Source organism: Daldinia decipiens, assembly GCF_022478715.1.
Source record: "Daldinia decipiens strain CBS 113046 unplaced genomic scaffold F4813scaffold_51, whole genome shotgun sequence".
Classification (NCBI taxonomy): Eukaryota; Fungi; Ascomycota; class Sordariomycetes; order Xylariales; family Hypoxylaceae; genus Daldinia; species Daldinia decipiens.
The window spans coordinates 19366-38124 of record NW_026054594.1 but is presented as its reverse complement, the minus strand read 5'-3'; the positions used below and the strand labels follow the sequence as shown (position 1 = coordinate 38124).

At 34.3% G+C, this 18759-nt stretch overlaps 2 protein-coding genes across 2 annotated transcripts; both read left to right on the top strand.

Annotated features, from left to right (window-relative positions):
* Positions 1–623: 623 nt before the first annotated feature.
* Positions 624–1715, top strand: F4813DRAFT_383412 (Phox-like protein; the record flags this gene model as incomplete). The annotated part of the gene is made up of 1 exon (XM_049245938.1): positions 624–1715. One exon carries the CDS (start codon positions 624–626, stop codon positions 1713–1715), a length of 1092 nt encoding a protein of 363 aa, XP_049095166.1.
* Positions 1716–2620: 905 nt separating this feature from the next.
* Positions 2621–4046, top strand: F4813DRAFT_375376 (uncharacterized protein). The gene is made up of 2 exons (XM_049245013.1): positions 2621–3550; positions 3611–4046. Exons 1-2 carry the CDS (start codon positions 2905–2907, stop codon positions 3868–3870), a joined length of 906 nt encoding a protein of 301 aa, XP_049095165.1. The 5' UTR covers positions 2621–2904; the 3' UTR covers positions 3871–4046.
* The last annotated feature ends 14713 nt before the right edge of the window (positions 4047–18759 follow it).

The window sequence follows — 18759 nt, the reverse complement described above, 5'->3', positions numbered from 1 at the left end:
GAATCTATAATTACCTAATGTTCATATCACCTTGGATACGCCGTACCGTGTACGACACAATTAAGATAAGGTCGCCACGTACAATGGCCGATCAAAAGCTTAACCCTAATTATACCTATATAAAAATCAGAAATCGTCCCAGCAACTTTGGACTATATTTGAGAGCAATGATTAAACAACCTTATTTAACGATACACCAATAAAACGAAGCCTTTCGCCATTGACAATATAGGTAGTTCTTCATAGTTTAAAATGATGGTTTAATTAAGACTATTTAAATATTTAAAATGAAGATAAGGCCATATGAAAAGCTAAAAAGTCCGCGATGCATTTATTAGGTATATATGCTTGTATGCATATTTATGCAATTGCCCCACCGCCTGACCGTGTCACCGTCATGCCGGGGTTTCGGTCTGCTGCGCGTGTCTCGTGCCTCGTGCTTCATGCTCCAAGCTTGCCGCCTACTTTCCATTCCGCTTCCGGCGCCAACAGTATTAGATATTTACTATTCCAGCAAACTTCATATCTTCAGGACGGAGATAGATACAGAGCTCTTCCCAGTTTACCCACAAGCAGCATTATTTCTTGTCAATCGGTACAATCACGAGTTTACACCTAAGGGTATGGCGCCACCCGCCGAGATCACTATCCCGACAACGTCGCTTCAAACCTCGGCCGACAATTCGAAACCCTATACGCTCTACAACATCACCCTGCGCCTTCCTCTACGAACGTTTGTTGTACAGAAGCGTTATTCCGACTTTACCACATTACATCAAAACCTCACCTCCTTAGTTGGCGCACCACCGCCCACCCCTTTACCAGGGAAATCGTGGTTTAAATCTACGGTCACCTCTCCCGAACTTACCGAAGACCGCCGTCGTGGCCTCGAAGCTTACCTCCGCGCCATTGCTGAGTCCCCCGACCGAAGATGGCGTGACACGCCGGCGTGGCGCACTTTCCTAAACCTCCCGAGCCTAAGCAGTACCAGTAATAGCGCAGCCAGCGTGAGAGCTGGCTATGGCATTCCCAGCCGAGATGCTGCGAACGCTGCCGCCGCACAGGACCCGGGGACCTGGCTCGATTTGCATGGAGAAATGAAGAGAGATTTTCAGGAGGCGCGGCGGTGTCTAGCAAGGAGGGATAGTGCTATGGATAACTCGGCAGCGCTCGAAGCCGGATCAGCTGCCAAGAAAGCGCTGGTCAAGGCTGGCAGCTTGCTTACCGTTCTCGGAGATGGTCTTAGAGTGATGCAGGATGCGAGGAGGTTGGGCGATGGCGAGATTAGACGGCGGAAAGATTTGCTCGCTGCTGCACGGGTCGAAAGGGAGGATCTGGAGAAGCTGAGCACCGCGGTATCCGCGGCTGCGAAGGCATCTCAAAGGGCTATGCCTTCCGCAGCCGACAAAGCCGCGTTAATCGGACACGGGCCCAAAGGACGCGGCAGGGTTCTCGGCGCCCCGCTGCCCGAGAGCGAGCGCACCCGGGAATTGGACAACAGTGGAGTCGTACAATTGCAGCGCCAAATGATGAAGGAGCAAGACGAAGATGTAGAAGAATTAGGTAAGATCATCCGGAAGCAGCGCGAGATGGCGGTGGCGATCAACCGCGAAGTCGAAGAGCAGACCGAGATGCTAAATCACGTCAATAACCAAACGGATGTCCTGAGTAGCAAGGTCAACGTCGCTAAGAACCGTACTAAGAAAATCTCCTGACTCAACCTGGTCATTGGATCGGCGGTTAAAGGGCTCCTCCTCTGGGTCGAGTTTGTTTTAAGGATCATCTGGCTTGTTAGAAGCATATTCGAGTGGACGACTTGGTTAATTGAAAGCTTACTCTTATTAGTACTAACGGATTGATGAATGTTCCTATACATTTAAAGTCGCCCATAGATCGTTTAGCATCAGCGTGTTTGTCCGTTTGAGCGACCTTTTCAGCGACCTTTTCAGCGACCTGTACGATATGATGGGCATTATTTTATCGGATAAGGACAACTGTACTTTTATAGACATAGCAACTTCGACATCGAGATACCAGTAGACTGAAGGGATTTTGTATATTTTTAAACCAATCATTTACCTGACTTCTTAGCCTTGGTCTTGAGGGTATAACATGTCTACCTAGACATACAGCAACTACATCTAAACAAGCTCATTATTATATGAAAAGTAATTTTAAAGAAGCTGAACTTTCTTCAGCCTCTTTGACGAAGTTTAGCATATATGCCTCCGTACCTAGTCATTCAGTCTGTTGCGTATTTACTTCAGTAAACTCTGTAACTGCGCCAAACGGAAAGAAAGTAAGGCTCAACATTTATAACTTTCGTCACGCCAAAACCTTGCTCAAATTGTCATCTGGCAAACAATTCGTGAATCACTGATATACCTGAAGATAGCCTAAGGCAAGAGTCACGGCCTTAGAAAAGACAGAGTACACAAGTACGTACATACAAATAAGAGTACAACTCTAAATAAACTTTCCATCCGAGTCAGTGCGTAGGAGATTAGGAGTCACAACCTTAGTTGCAAAATTTTCGATGTGGTTGCGTACCTCAGGTATTTGTAAATGAACCTGATACTATATTAAATACTGACGTTCTACCCCCAGGTCACTTTTTATTCAACACTTCTCCCAGACGTAAACAAATTCGCCATCATCAACTTATTCATATTCAATCCGAAACCACTCGTCTAAGCTATTTCGCAGGTTTCTACTTCTTATTGAATCATCATCTTTCTACGCACATCTGCCTTGGATCTGCCTTGGGTGGCCTCAATAGTTACTTCTTCCGGTACATCTTTCGATTTCCACTACTACAACTACTTCCATCCTTACCCCTAAGTTATTTACATATCCAATAAGAAGCCCCTAAGCTTTCATTCAAACATCCTCGTCTAAGACACAATGGAGTCCGCAAAAGCTACTAGGCTTAGAAAGGAGGCAAAGGCTATCGTCGCCGACCGAAGAAAGTATAAGCTAAAGTATCGTTCGATGCAACGATGGGTTTACGACAAGTACAAGCCCATCACCACTGGTGGCGATGAAGAAGCTCAATCCGACGCTTACGACAGAGAAACTTCTGCTGAGAACGCGCGTATCAGCACACAGCCAGCAAAGCGTTCAGTTTGGCATCTCCCGTCCTCGTCAAATGGACGACCAGGGCCAAGAGGCTTGACTCTAGGCACGATGCTTCAGGTCGCGGAACAGTGCTACCATGTTTCCACCAACAATTTCGACAGTATGAGCTTGTGTGATCACATCCACTACATCCAGGAAGCATTACAACTAGATAACTCACCGGTACCAGTTTCTAAAGCACTGGTGACTCGGCCTTTAGTAGTCCAGGCCCAGCATCAACAATATCTAGCTAAGGAAGATTTCACAGCCTGTGTAGCCAAGATCGCTATTCACAGCAACCTACCAGAAATCTTCAAGCAAAACTTGAAAACGTGCAAGGACTGTTACGATAAATTCCGGCCTGATCTATTGTCTTGTGCTTGTGCCAAGACCAAGCAAACCTGCCTCCACGGTCCATGTCGCTACCACCCAGGTGAGAATTTCTATCACTATAATATACACATGGCAACGAGCTAATCAAATGAATGAATAGGTCAAATTAAATCCTGGGGACCGAAGTGTAGTAATGCGGATTTTCTGACCAAGGAAAAGGTCAATATTCAGGAATTCGACATATGGATTCATCAGTGCTACTGGGACTGCTGTGGCGCCAAGCTGGTACCCGTCGATCCTGATACGGTACGGCGTAGCCATAAGAAGAAGAAGACTGCTCCGCAGCCTTGGGAGGTTGCAAATGATATGGACGGAAGCGTGGGTTGTATGACCCGGGACCATCACGTTGCGATTCAGTAGCGTGCTATCGTTACTTACGGTTCTACTTGGAGTTGTTGGATATTGTCATTGGTCCTATTGACCACGGATGGAAAAGACATGGCTCGGAAAGAGCGCGCAAATATATATAGGGTTACAGGACAGGATATGATACCCCATGGCGTTTAGTAATTGTCATATGAATTTAAATTCAGCAGTTAAGCGATTTATTTAACTTGGTCTTCGGAAAGGTGCTGTTGTAGACCCATCATCAGGGTATCTAGGAAAAGGCGCTTCGATTAATATAAGTACCTAACCTAACCTAAGGCAACCAGTTGGCTCCGAGATTGCAATAATGAATATATCTGAACTAATCTTGATCCTCCGTTTGTGTTTCTAAAGAGGAAGATGAAGGAAAAAGAGGTTCTAAAATAGCTCGATTTATTTCTTTTACAATCCTTTTCTACTCTCTATCTATGGACAGTGTCCTCTAGAGACACGTTTACGCTATTAATTGAGTGTGATACAATAGCGCCACGGCCCGAAATTCTGTGTAATACTTCTATTGATGGTCGTGTGACACTAACATAAAGGCACCTTACTAATAATAAAGTGCCCTTATTGTAGATAAGGAAGGAAGAAATAAAATACCCGACTTTATTGGATAAAGGAGTTAAATATCCACTATTATTAAAATATAAAAACATACTATACCTAACTAACCTTAAATAAATTTTTCTCTTTTTAAATATTTTAATATACTAATTTCAATATTATTAATTTATTTACTATTATTTTATTATTATTATTATTATTCCTATTTATATATATACCTACCAATACTAATTAATATTATTAAATAATAATAATATAAATTAATAAGGTTAAAAAAGTCATTATTGCTTTAATTTAAAGATTTTCACTACAATAATATAAATAATATTAACACTTTTTTTTATATCATTTTCATAATTTATAATAAATTATAATTTTACCCCCTTACATAATCCATTCGCATTTTTAACAAACTATTACAACTTAAATCTCTTATCCATAAAATCATCATTATTTATATTATTAATCCTTTCTATTATATCTTAAAAAACATAAGTAAAAAATTTAACACAAATATAAACTCGCGTTATATATAATCCTATTAAATAAAAAAATATAAATAAATTATATAAGCTTTTAAACTATTTTTTTAATTAAATATTTATATTTAACATAATATTTAACTATATAATAATATAATAAAAAAAAATCGATTTTTAAATAGTTATATTTAAATAAAAAATAATATAAATATTTCTTACATTAATAAACTTTAAAACCATTAACAATAAAATATTATATATATACTTAACCAAAAAAATAATAGTTAAATATTAAAAATAATTTAAAAAATTTATAATAAATAATTTTAAAACATTACTAAAATAATTACAATTAACATTACAAAACGTATTAATATAGAAAAGTATTTATATAAAAAAATATAACGCTAATTATACAAAAATACTTATTAACTTTATATTATTACGTAACCTATCCATATAAAATACTACTAAATTAAAAATAATAAAAATAAAATAGTCTAACATATTAACATAGAAAATTTCGGTTTATAAAACCAAAAAAAAACTAATATACCTCGCTACATACGCGTTCATATAATTACAAACGTTAATACAGCAACATTAAACAATTTTTAATCCACAAACGCCAATATATACGATTACACCTATAAGATAAGCTTTAATATAAAATACCACGCCTTAAGCCCCATCCCCTTCCAACTTATAATATATATCACCTACTCCACAGCTAAAACAAATACTACCCCCTACCTTTAACCAACTATCGTCAATTCCCAATATTTCGCCACCAACTTAACAGTCAAAACCTATTCCCTAACCCCCCAACTAACCACCGCTCCTAATATACCTTCCCTCCCCCCTTCCCCATACACCTAACCTTAACCCGCTACCATAAAATATACCAAATTATTCACAATAATTAATATAACCCCAATAAAACAATTAAAGCGGCATTTAAATATTACCTAACCCCCCTTCCCCTCCCCTATTAACCTAATAAAAATTACTTATACCTTTTGTAAAATAATAAAAATATAACCTAGGATATAATTTCAAATATAAAACTAATTAAATATAATTCCTTTCCTTAATTATAAAAAATACGTTTAAATCTTTTAAACTATTACCGGATAATTTATATATAACATTAGTAATTTTATTAAACGTTAAACTAAATAAAAAAAATTAACCTACTAAAAACTATAATTTTTTTTTCTAAATAACTTCACTACTTTTATAAATACTTAACCTTTCCGCTTAAATCCTAATATTTATTAATAACTAATAAATTTAAATTTATTATAACATTTCTTTAATATAAATTCTTAATAAAATATACTTTTTAATAATTATAAATTATTTTAAAAAAATTTAAAATAATAAAAATAATTATATAAAAAAAATATATAATATTTTTAAAAATATATAATATTTTTAAAAATAAATTTTAATTTTTTTTAGATATATATTATATAATAAAAATTTAATAAATATAATTTTATACCATATTTTCTACTATTCTTACCGAAAAAGTAGTAATTTATTTTTTTAATAATATACCCAAACACTAATATTTCGCAAATATATATATAATTATAAAATAATATTTTAATATAAAATAAAATAAGATATAATACTATTAAAATTGGATAACTATTATTTTTTATAATATAAAAATTAAAGAAAAGAATAAAGATAAGTTTGATATAAAGGTATTATAAATTATATTTAATAAATTATTATTATATTAACGCATTTTTAAACCTAATTTTAAAAAAAAATAATAATTTATTATAATTATATATAAAATATACCATAATATATTATAATTATAATATATATTATTTATTTTATTATATTATTTTAAGAAATTAATTAATAAATTTTAAATATTTATTAAAATATTTAAAAATTTTAAAAAGATATATTAATTTATAATAAATATTAATAGCAAAAATAATAACAATAATAAATATAATATTAATTAATATTATATTAATTATAAATATTATTACAATAATAAAAATAATAAATATAATATTTATTAAAAAACGTTAAAATATTAAAAACGTTATTATTAGGTATATAAAAAAAAAATACTAATTAATTAAATATTTAAAAAAAAAACGCAAAAAAGTTAAAACCTAATAAAAAACCAAAAAAAACTAAGTAAAAGAAAACTATACAACTTTTTTAACTAAATACAAAAATATTAAAAATTTTAACGCAAAAAAGTTTAAAAAATTTACTAAAAAAAAAAAAATTTAAAAAATTAATATATAACTATAGCTTATTTTTTAAATAAATCTTTTTAATATTAATTTAACTTATAAATATTAATTCCTAAAAAATTTACTAATAAATCTAATATTAATACCATATTTATCTTTAATTAATACGCAAAAAATATATTTTAAAATATTATACCAAATACAGAAATAGCGTAAATATCAATTATAAATAAAGATTAATATTAAATCCTTATTAATAAAAATTTAAAATATTATAACAATCTAAATATTAACCGCACCAACAAAACTAATATACATTTTAAAAATGATTTACTTATTAAATTATTAAAAACTATAATAATCAACACCCCGTTTAATAAAATAAATTTTTATATAATAAAAACAAACACTTCGTTTTTTTTTTATTAAAAACATAAACCGCCTAAAAATATACCTTAATAATATTACTAACTAATTAATCAGCAAAAATGGTATAATAATTAAAATTATACAAAAATAAAAATATCTATAATTTTAATTTAACAATATTACCTACTTTACAAAAATAAAATTACATCGTTTATATATACGTTTTAACCACCTATTTATTAATAAACTTTACAATCTATTCAATAAAACAAAATATAAAATAAACACTAAAAATTTTAAAAAAATTAATAAATTTTATTATTATTATCAAATTAAAAACAAAATATTTTAACATTTTAAATTTAATTTTAAAAATTTTAATATAAACTTTAATTATAAAATAATTATTAATATTATATATTTAAATAAAAAATCGATTTTTTATATAGTTAATATAATAATAAAATTTTAAATAATCCAATTTATAAAAAACATTTTCACTAAAAAAACCTAAAAAATATTTAAATAATATTAAATCAATACATACTTAAAACTATTAAACGTTTTTAGTTACAATATAAATACCAATTTTAATAACATTAAATTCCGTAATAAGATTTACTTTATAGAAATTGTTTATAATTAAATACCTATTAAAATATATTAATTAATTAATAAAATAAAAAAATATTATAACTTGATTTAAAAAGTATATAAGATTATTTCTAAAGAAATATAAGGGTTAAAAGAAATTTATTTATAAATGACAATTAAAACCGTAAATAATACAATAAATCCAAACAATTTTGTTCTTATTTTATTAATTTTTAACACTTATCTAAAAATTAATATAAATTTTTTTTTTACATAATTATAATTAAAAAAAACTTAAATAATATAAAAAGCTATAATTGAAATTAAGAAAGTTAAAGCGTAAAAAACCATTCGCAACGCCATAAATACAAAAAACAGATTAAATACCTTAAAAACGCTACTTATATTACTATTTATTAACAATAACATATTAATTTACCGTAAAAAAAACAAATAAAAAAAACTATATAAGATTATTGCCGTTATAAATAAAAATATAACTATTGTATTAAATGCGTTAAAAAATATCTTAATTTTTCGGAATATATATGTCAAATCATATAAATAATTAAAAAAAAAATTTAAAATTTACTTATTGCTACCACTACTTTAATTTAATTCCAATAAATATAAAATTATATTTAATAAAGATTTAAATATATTTATTATAAATATAATATATATTAATATAAAAAAAAGAATAATTACGTTTTTATTTTAAAATTACGATTAAATAAAAAAATAATTACGCCAAAAAAATTATATAAAATTTTCGATATAAAAAAATTTAATATCCTTTTTACAAATAATATTTTATAATTTAAAATATATAATAAAATATTTTACTAAAACGTAACTATATTCAAATCTTATATAATTTGCAAAATCAAAAAAAAAAATACGCTAATATTATATAAGAAATTATAATTTATAATATAAGACTATAAAAACCTTAATAAAAACTCTATTATAATATATATTCCAATAATTTAACGCATTAACTAACGCCTAATATTAACTTTAATATTTATATTACAATAATAAAATATAAAAATAATAATTTAAAATATTATTATAATATATATATAATTTAAAACCCTTATATAAAAAATAATATACATATACTTATTTTTAAAATTAAAAAGTAAATATTTTAAAAAAATACTATTATAAATGGTTAAACCTTTATATAAACTTACAAAATTAAACATATATTAATTTAAAATTTATTTTAAACATTATTAAAAAAAATTAAATATAATTTTATTAATATTTAACCTATACCTATTAATTATAAAACTAAATCAACCATTTAAAATTATAAATTTATAAATAAATAATATACTAAATATTAATACAACAAAATTTCTAACCGAAAAAAATAAAACTTTTATAAAGGTAAGTATTAAAACAAAATTTTAAAAAATTTTAAAATTAAACATAATTAAAAATTTTAACAAATTATAATTTATAATTTATAAAAAAACAATTTCTACTATTTAAAAAAAATAAGTAAAAAAATTAAAAAAATTAAATCTAAAAATATTTAATATAATTAAAAAATTTATAAAATAACATACAAAAAATACTTATATTACATCTATTTATTAATTTAAAATAATTTTCAATTATTTTATAATAATATAATATACAAAACCTAAACTAAAAAAAACTAAAACTTTTAACGCGAAAATTAAATAACAAATAAATTATAAAAATTAAAACTTTAAATATATAAAATTAAACTTTTAAAACCTATATTTATATATTTTTATAAACAATTTATTTACTAATAATAAAAATATAAATTTTTAAATTAATTATATTATAATATTTAATAATAAAAAACCTATAAACTATAATAATAAAATATAACTTACCAACAATATTATTTATTAATTATTTATTAAATATAAACATATTATACATAACATATTTATTAATAAAATTTATAAAATAATATAAGGTTTTAATATAAGCTACATTATTTATAATACTATTAACATCATTTTAAACCAATTAAACCTCCCAATAATCCCTTTTATCTTATACACAAACTTTTTTTTACTATACCAATACTTTATCTAAATAGACAATATTAACAAAAAAAGATTAATAATTAATTTTATAATGAACAAGACTTAGACGTCTTGGCCTTGGATCAAGCCCTATTAGACCTGATATCAAGGACTTTTAAATGATGAAACTGATGATGAAAAGGAATGACTTGTATTAAAAGTGGATGATACTATGTAAAATGGGTGTGTGCGACCATAAATGGTACTTATACTAAGAATATGATCACATGATCAGGGTCAAGGTCACCTGATACACCAGCACCAGTTCAATAACCTTAAAACAATTATACAAAAATAAAGAAATTAATAATATTTAATAAATACATAACAATTACAATCTAACAAATACAATAATAAAGGCGTTTTTAAATAAAATTATAAAAATATTAGTAAAAAATAACCAAATTAATCTACGTTTAAAAAGATAAATAAAACGCGAAGAAATTGGAAGTAATATTAAACTAGCGTAATAGTGGATTATTAAAGCCAATTATCAATACCAACTTAAACACAAACTATTATAAAAAGTAAAAAAAGATATATTAAAAATAAAATGGTATAATATATATTAATACAACCTTATTTATAGAATAACTTTTAATTTAAACCATTACGGTTTTATCTTTTAACCGTTATAAATATATACAATTATAAATATATAAAACTACAAATATATAATAATATATATTTAGATTAATATAAGTATACGTTAACACAAATCTTAAAATTTTATTTATTTAATTATATTTTACAATTAATTAATTACAAAAAGAAAATAAAATAAATAATAATTATATAATATTAATATAAAGGCACCTTATTAATGATAAGGTACCTTTATTGTAAATAAGGGAGGAAGAGATAAGATACCCGACTTTATTGGATAAAGGGGTCGGATATCCACTATTATTGGAATATAAGAACATGTTATACCTAATTAGCCTCAAATAGATTCTTCTCTCTTTAAACATCTTAATATACCAGTCTTAACACTATTAATTTACTTGCTATTGCTTTATCGTTATTATTATTATTCCTATTTACGTATGTACCTATTAACATCTACCTAACCTTTCAGCTTGTAGTATTGTTGCTTTCGGGGACTTCATCCTCAATATCGGAGTCTTCCTCCTCATCGGGATTTTCCTCCTTCTCAGGCCCTTTTCCCTTCTTCTCGGATGTTTCCTCCTTTTTCTCAGAGGTCCCTTCATTCTTCTTAGGCCATTCTACGTCGCACCAGCATTGCCAGTAGAGATTGTGGCATTCATCGCATCTCAGATCCGGTCCACATTGTACCAGTGGGACAGGTGCCTCAATGATACTCTCGACTCCAGTAGGGGGTGGGGTGAAGAAGATGTTGGAAATCATTGTGAAATTGGTGGATGTGCGTAAGCCAGTTAGTTAAAGTGACTGTGATGATGATAAAAGCGTAAAGTAGGTATTCCATGGCTAGACTCACATTATATAGACATGGCCTATAATCTCAGAATATGACACGTCAAACCACGGAAACAACAAATTCGCTGGTAACAAAGTGAGTGTTAGCCTAACAAGGCCAATATTCTCAATTCGTATAATACCTATAATGTGGTTGTCCCCGGGGAAAAAAAAGGGGTGGGTTCAAAACAAGCCCTTTCCCCATGCAACAATATCGCGTGACCAGCAACAACACCTTAATGCTTTCAAATATCTTTTTGACTCTACCACAACATTCATCTTGTCACTATGTCTATCGAGTCCAAGTTAGGATGTAAGAATTACTTCCTGCTGTTATAACAAAGATGAATTTTAAGTAAATATGATTACTTCGACTACCTATTACTCGTAAGACTTGGCACAAGAGGTAATTGGAAGTTCCCGATTTCTTTCGATATAAATATTAAAAACACCGCTCTACATACGTGAATACATCAGGCATGACTTAGTATACTCTAGTTGTAGTCAACCCTCTTGGGTCTACCTAATTTTAGGGTGAACAATTCTGGCAAGTTGATTCCGGGGAAATTTGGGATATTCTCGAAACTATACACTAGATTGGCTTCGTCTCAAGCGACGTTCTTATCCGGGATCCTATTGAGAGTATGCTGCTTGTTCCCATGGTAAGCTAGTGAATGTGTGGAATAAAAAAAAACTTCCACACTTACGTAGAAATATCGAAACTTGAGCTCTTCGGCAATGATATTATGGCTGCCAAGAGAACATTATCGAATGTATATATGTTATTGATCCTCAATTGCCTATATATGTAGCTAATACTCTAAATCGTAATCGTAGATCATCACGGCAAGTTCTTACGCAACAACTTCATTGATAATAGTAATAGTCAAAGGATTCATTAAGAGAGTGCGGCTCCGAACATATCACTACATTTTCGAAAGACCTCTTACCGGATAGTATCTACACGAGCTGAGACATGATGCAGGATAATCGGGTCCGAAGTACACCGGCATGCGGGTTTCAGCCACTCGGGGCAGCCCTATAGCATGTATTACATGGAAACCACCCTATAGGTCGCCGAGCATATTCACTGCGCTTTGGCTTTGAACGACTATTTCCGCGCTGCGTATTATAATAAAGATCGCCCTTCTATGTAGGCCTGCAGACCGGCGAGTTTTCTCAAGGTGTCAGGTTTGTCTTACTCGTCACACCAGCGTAATCCTGTGCTCGCCACGTTCTTCAACTAAGACATAATCGGAGTTACAGCACACCGCTGGGCGTCGTCATGTCTGTCAAATTATTCTAAGCCCACCTAAGCCGCTGGAAGAACCTCCCGACCGAGACTTTCTCGGAACTATCTATGGCGCTCGTTAGGGTCCTAGGAATCGGAGGCGAGTTAACAGCGAGATCATAGCAATAATTGCTAGCTGATCATTCTTAGCGATTACTGCGTTTCAATATGTCTCTAGATCGACTGTATAATTATGGGTAGACCTTCTGGAATATTTCCTTGTGTATAGCGGCTGAAAAATAGCGATCAATGGTGTTGAGGCGGTGTTGATAGCCAAATCTCCCAGTCACGCGCCGGGCTGCGACGCCGTCTTACTAGTGATTAATAAACCGAAGTATGTATGGGCTTTCTCGCTTGGGATAGCTCGTCCCGAAGCGGGCCGAGCAGCTTGAATGGTCTTAGCCGAGTAGCCGGAGGAGTAATCCACGGCTGTAATAGAGACGAGACCATTATAGAAAGGGCCTGATGATGGGGGTCAATGAACCACTACAATTATTCCTAACGGATTGATATCAATGCAATGTTATATATAAGCTGGATGCTTATACGAGATAGGTTCTTATATTTGCTACTAGAAGACTTATTATTATTGTTGACTTGGTCACTTTACCCTATCAACTATGGAAGTGTACGTGTAATGAGTTCCGGCCTGAGTTGATAGAAAAGGTGATAGGGCGGAACTACTCGATTTGGACCATGCTGTCAGCTGTTACACATACATATTGTGGGATGGCGCAAGCATGGCCAACCACATGCCTTTTCCGTCGCCGTGATGATCATCGAAGGAAACGCTAGTTAGCATGTGGGTACGTAGGTGCGAAGCCGAGATCCCATGCTAGATGTGCGTAGCCAGAGAAGGAAAGCGGCGAGGGAGGTGGATCTATGTAGGTGAGTTGTTGATCTAAAATCAGGGTCGTCGGCTCAGGGAAGTGTATTTGTCTTAGCTAATAATGGTATCAAGCGATTGGTTTCTCGATTAATAGATCCTCTTGCGATTAGCTCGAGGATGAGATGGTTTGCCGGGTTTTAGTTCCGGTTTTCTTCGAGACGGGATGGGTTGAAGCGGATACGGAGGCTTGGCGAGTGAATTATTTATTACCTATACCGAGTTGCAAGACAGTGAGACTCAAGAACGGGATTCGACGGTGTGGCTAATGCACGTTTCATCTACGGATTTGGGTATGCCACGTTGTCCACGACACTGGTGGTGTGTAGGCCGAGTAGGTAGAAATACGGTTTGGTGATACAATTGTGTTACCGCATTAGACGGGCCCTTGCTTTCAAGCGCGAGAGGTGTGAAAGTGACAAAGCTGTATATACGTAAGGTGGCGAGTATTGTAATGACTTTGAATCCGTATTCGTCGATCATCAAACGCTTAGCCACGGCTAGCCCATGTGCAATACATAGTAGAAATACCGTCGTCGGGCTTGAACTGTTAGAATTACTCAAAACAAGTAAGACCAACTACTGAGTTGACTATTCTGTGTTCTATAGCTGGTAAGGATCCACCAACAAGTTGGATGTGAGTCAACTTTGGTTCGGGCATGTAGTTCTACAGTCTACGAGCGCAGTAATCGCTAATTGGTAAAATATGACGACATGCTGTTATAGAAAATGCTACTCTCGATGCAATTTCGCAGAGCTACGATGTGACCCTTATCGTTTTCACGGCCAATGTCCCTTCGAGATGTGACGAGACCAAACTGCCCGAGGCCATAAGTAGAGATGGCACGCGGCATGCGGACATGACATTGTTATAGGATGCGATCTGCACATCGGTGAAAAAATCTCCCATGACTTGCAGTAACCTAAGTGTCCATTAGGCGGGTCTGATATTATTATTAGTTCCTTAAGTGGACTCAAGGTTGGTTGCATAAGATCCAGCCCGCGGAACAGTTGACTATCGGTTCTGGACACGGCAAGCCAACGGCTTGTTATGGGACCCATTGAATGTTACTATAAACTGCAGGATGACAGAGTATCCCACACAGGCGGCTCCCCGGTTCCAGGGTTCGGCCACCTAGAGTCTTCTTCGAACATAGGTTTGATATATTGTGGCAAGAACCTACAGTCATTTTCCTAGTCGAACCAGACTCACTGTATGCGCTTGTCCGTGCCCGATAAAAAATATCAAGGGCTGATAACTGGCGTGCCGATGGTCCCATGTGGTCTGACAAGAATCAAAACCTGATAACAACAACATATCAGCAAGTCTTGCGGTAGTACTATGTACGCTTTTGCTCTATCCCGATAGCCCGATAGCCCGGTAGCCGATAACCTAGGAACGGTGGCTTATATGTATGGGGCTACAGATGGGGGCACGTCGTATTATCTCTTCTAACTGCCCTAACTACCTGACTGCCAGGGACTTCAGTTATGTAGAGATAACGTGTTTTAATAATCAATGACTAATGGACGGCAACCCACGCCGCTCGATACTGTCTACTGTCTCAGGACTCTCAGGCACAAATCACGGCGCGACGTCATGGGCTTGGCAGACCCTGTCGAGGATAAAAAGAGCGAAATCCTAGCTTGATATCTATGGTAGGGTACTCTATCCATTTACCTATTAGTCACCTATTGGACGGTAAGATGGGCTTCATTTGTTGAAGGAATTGCAGGGGACTGACCTTTTCCTTTTTTCAGCCATCTCCGAGGTAATCTAATCGGGATGGCAGCAGACCAGTACTTAGTACTCAGCCCTTGAAAATGATCGGCATATGTATCTTAGAAAGGCATCCCACCCACCCTTGCTCTATGAACAGGCTGGGTAGCTCCCTGCAACATATAAGCACGGTGCGCTGTGTTGCTCGTGGGAAAGTCTGGGGAAGACAAGGGTAGGCTCATTGTTGCGGAGGGTTTATTCAGTCAGTGACAGTCCAGGATAGTTGACCGTACATAGCTAAGCCTTAGGTGCGAGAGGTGAGGTGACAGGTGTTTATTAATGTTCCCGATAGAGTTATCCCTAATATCCCGCTAAGAAGCTTCGTGCTTCGATATAATGCGTATACCTATATGAGGTGACCATCATGTGATAATTCCATTAGTATAGTAGTTGCTATTCGAGCTATATTGGATTGTAGTTTATAGAAGCTTGTATCACAGCTGAAGAAGGTAACCTTGATGTTCCATACGTGAATCTTGCGTAACTACTAACGAGATGCGTGAAGTCATAGGTCGGGATAATGGCCAAGCTTTAAATCGACCTTAGAGCACTGGTGTCAACCTTTTTACATATAAGTATGATGGCAGGTTTCAACTGTGAGGTTTGGGGTACTCACAGGTGAGTGTCGTCGTCTTTAGCTTCAACACCAAGTACCTGTATATAAGCAGAGTCGTAAACCTTTAAATTGATACAACTTAAAATATCGAAATGGTCCACAAATGGCAACTTTCGTATCGTCTACCTAACCCTATAATTCCGTCCGCCTAACTTCCCGCACTTTTCATCTTCGATGTTCCAGATGTAAAGCGGTTTCGATAGTGCCGATACCAGTAGAGTCGTAGCAGATCGATCACCGGAACTCACTCAAAACGGCTGCAAAAAAAAACCTAGATCAAGGTGCTATACGGTAGAACGGCCTTTATTAGTGCCTTAGTGGGCCAGAATGCTCCATCGTCTTGAAGGGTCTCTCGTCTAAGACTCTAAGACGCTGATCTGACCCCAATGTGGGTTTTTGGAGAAAATTTGGGGTTATGGGGAGAACACCTTTACATCTTTCCCCAGATGCCGAAGCACCGGGAGACGACCTCTCCGGGTATGCGCAAGGTGGACGCGTGCCGATTGGAAGCCCTGCTACGGCAATAGAGAGTGTCTAATATCAACAATATACAATATACTGGCTCCGAAACAGTCACAACTATGGTCTTAGGACCCTCCTATCTCCTCGGCTGCACTCGAAATTGCTAATATAGAAACGCTGGCTGTTTGCGGATTGTCGCCCAATAAGATTGCGGTAACAGCGACACAACCGGCGCGGCCGACTCATCATTAAGGCTTGTCGGATGCATAAACGCGTCGCCTGACAAAGTTCATGAAAGCATCTAGGTTAGGTACTATCTGGGTAGGTGGGTGCCTGTTTACAGATACAAGAGTTAATACAAGAGTTCCGGATATGGCGAATAACCAATACCAAGTGTTCCAGATTAATATTGAGTTCTTGCGGTGTGAGATGACGTTAAGGTGAAGGGTAAGGTGAAGGCCAATTCTAAAGTTTGATTCGTCAGATAACTACTAGAAGAATTGGCCCCTGTTGTACATGGCACATGGCATGACGCGGTCGCGATCCTTACGAGGACTAGGAGTCTCAAATCCGGACAAGGCGGTACCACTAGAGTAGGTTAGGTGGTGTATGTATTCGAATTGCTCTGCGCGGATTTGAAAGTTGAATAAGCGATACTGGATGATACTGAATGATACTGAATAGGTAATTTGGACCTTAGCGACTCAAGCCTGTGATATCGTTTAATGTTGAATACGACCGCAGCCGGGGACCCAATTCCGAACGAGGTGACTTTAACTAAATTTATTTAAAACACTACTACCGTGTCGGCTTGCCTTTTAGCCTTGAGCTGAATCCTAGGTCCATTATCAAGTAGGTGGACAGGGCAGGGATGCGACTCTCATGATGATGATAGACGGTGTTTGTGTTAGATTGAAGAATTGATACGAAGGAGTAGTTATTGAAGGTTTAAAGTCCTAACTTTTCGGTTTTGCATAGGTAGTTATCAAGAAAACACATTTCTTGCTTCTTATCATCTTCAAGCTGACGTTTCGGCGCATACCTAGAACTGCCATAGGCGCGTTCGTACTATCAATGTAACTTGTCTCCCCCCTGCTTTGTCTGGGTCTTGGCCAGGGCGTCGTAACCAACGGGCGAACATTACACCAATACAATGAGTGTAGTATGCAGGATTGCTTTAAGCCGTCAATACCCCAAACGTTTTTTTGAGGATCTGCCGCTGCCCTTAAGTGGCTCGGCTAGCCGAACCCGAACAGCCCGAGAATGAGATGCTTTGCTTTCTTGCCGGGCACAATGGCCACAATGGCGGCTTGCGTAAGAATGCTAAATGCCTAGCAACATCCAAGTTCCAAGTTCTACCTACACAACATGTATAAGGAGAATAATACATGGTTGTGCTTTCAGATTAGCACTAAAAAAGGGACAAGATGATACTATCGAAAAAATGGCTAGGCACTCATCTGCAATGTATGTATGTAGGTATTTACTTACATACATGTAAGGCGGCCATGGATTTCTTGGCCTGCTAAGCTAACCAATCCTACGCCTCTCATTTATTTCAGTTACATATTTGACCATCGTCACGGATGGCGAATTCGTCGTTGTGCATCCCGAAGTTAGACTAACCTAGATGGAAGGTAACCTTGATCATTGGCTTGGACCACTAAGGAAGGTTCCCATCAACTGACCTGTGAAAGGATTACATAGCTGTTAGGATACTCGACCAAATAGATTTTCGATAGTATAACCATTTTGTCATGCCACGTTTTCTCGACTGCTAGAAGAAAGCCTAAAGGTCTAGATTTATTCTAAGCTGCTCGCTAACGGGTTAGCCGAGTTGCACAGAGAGTAACTATCTACATATGAAGCTCATAAGTTCATCGTAAGTCTTTGCACTATGGGTCAAATACTAACTGATATTTTGGTCTCTATCAATATATTCTAGCTACCGTCAAGTTGTAGAGAAAACCCCTTATCGCAAGAATACATTCGTTACTTATCAGTAATAGGTATATGTACGACGTATCGTGCCAGAATTCAAGATGCCTGCACGTAATACTCATCATACGTTCGATATTCAGGGACGA

What these genes read in the sequence shown, in the direction of transcription:
- F4813DRAFT_375376 (XM_049245013.1), top strand. Translation starts at nt 2,905, where the DNA reads ATGGAGTCCGCAAAAGCTACTAGGCTTAGAAAGGAGGCAAAGGCTATC. An exon ending in TCCATGTCGCTACCACCCAG is followed by an intron (nt 3,551 to 3,610) that starts GTGAGAATTTCT and finishes ATGAATGAATAG; the next exon opens with GTCAAATTAAATCCTGGGGA.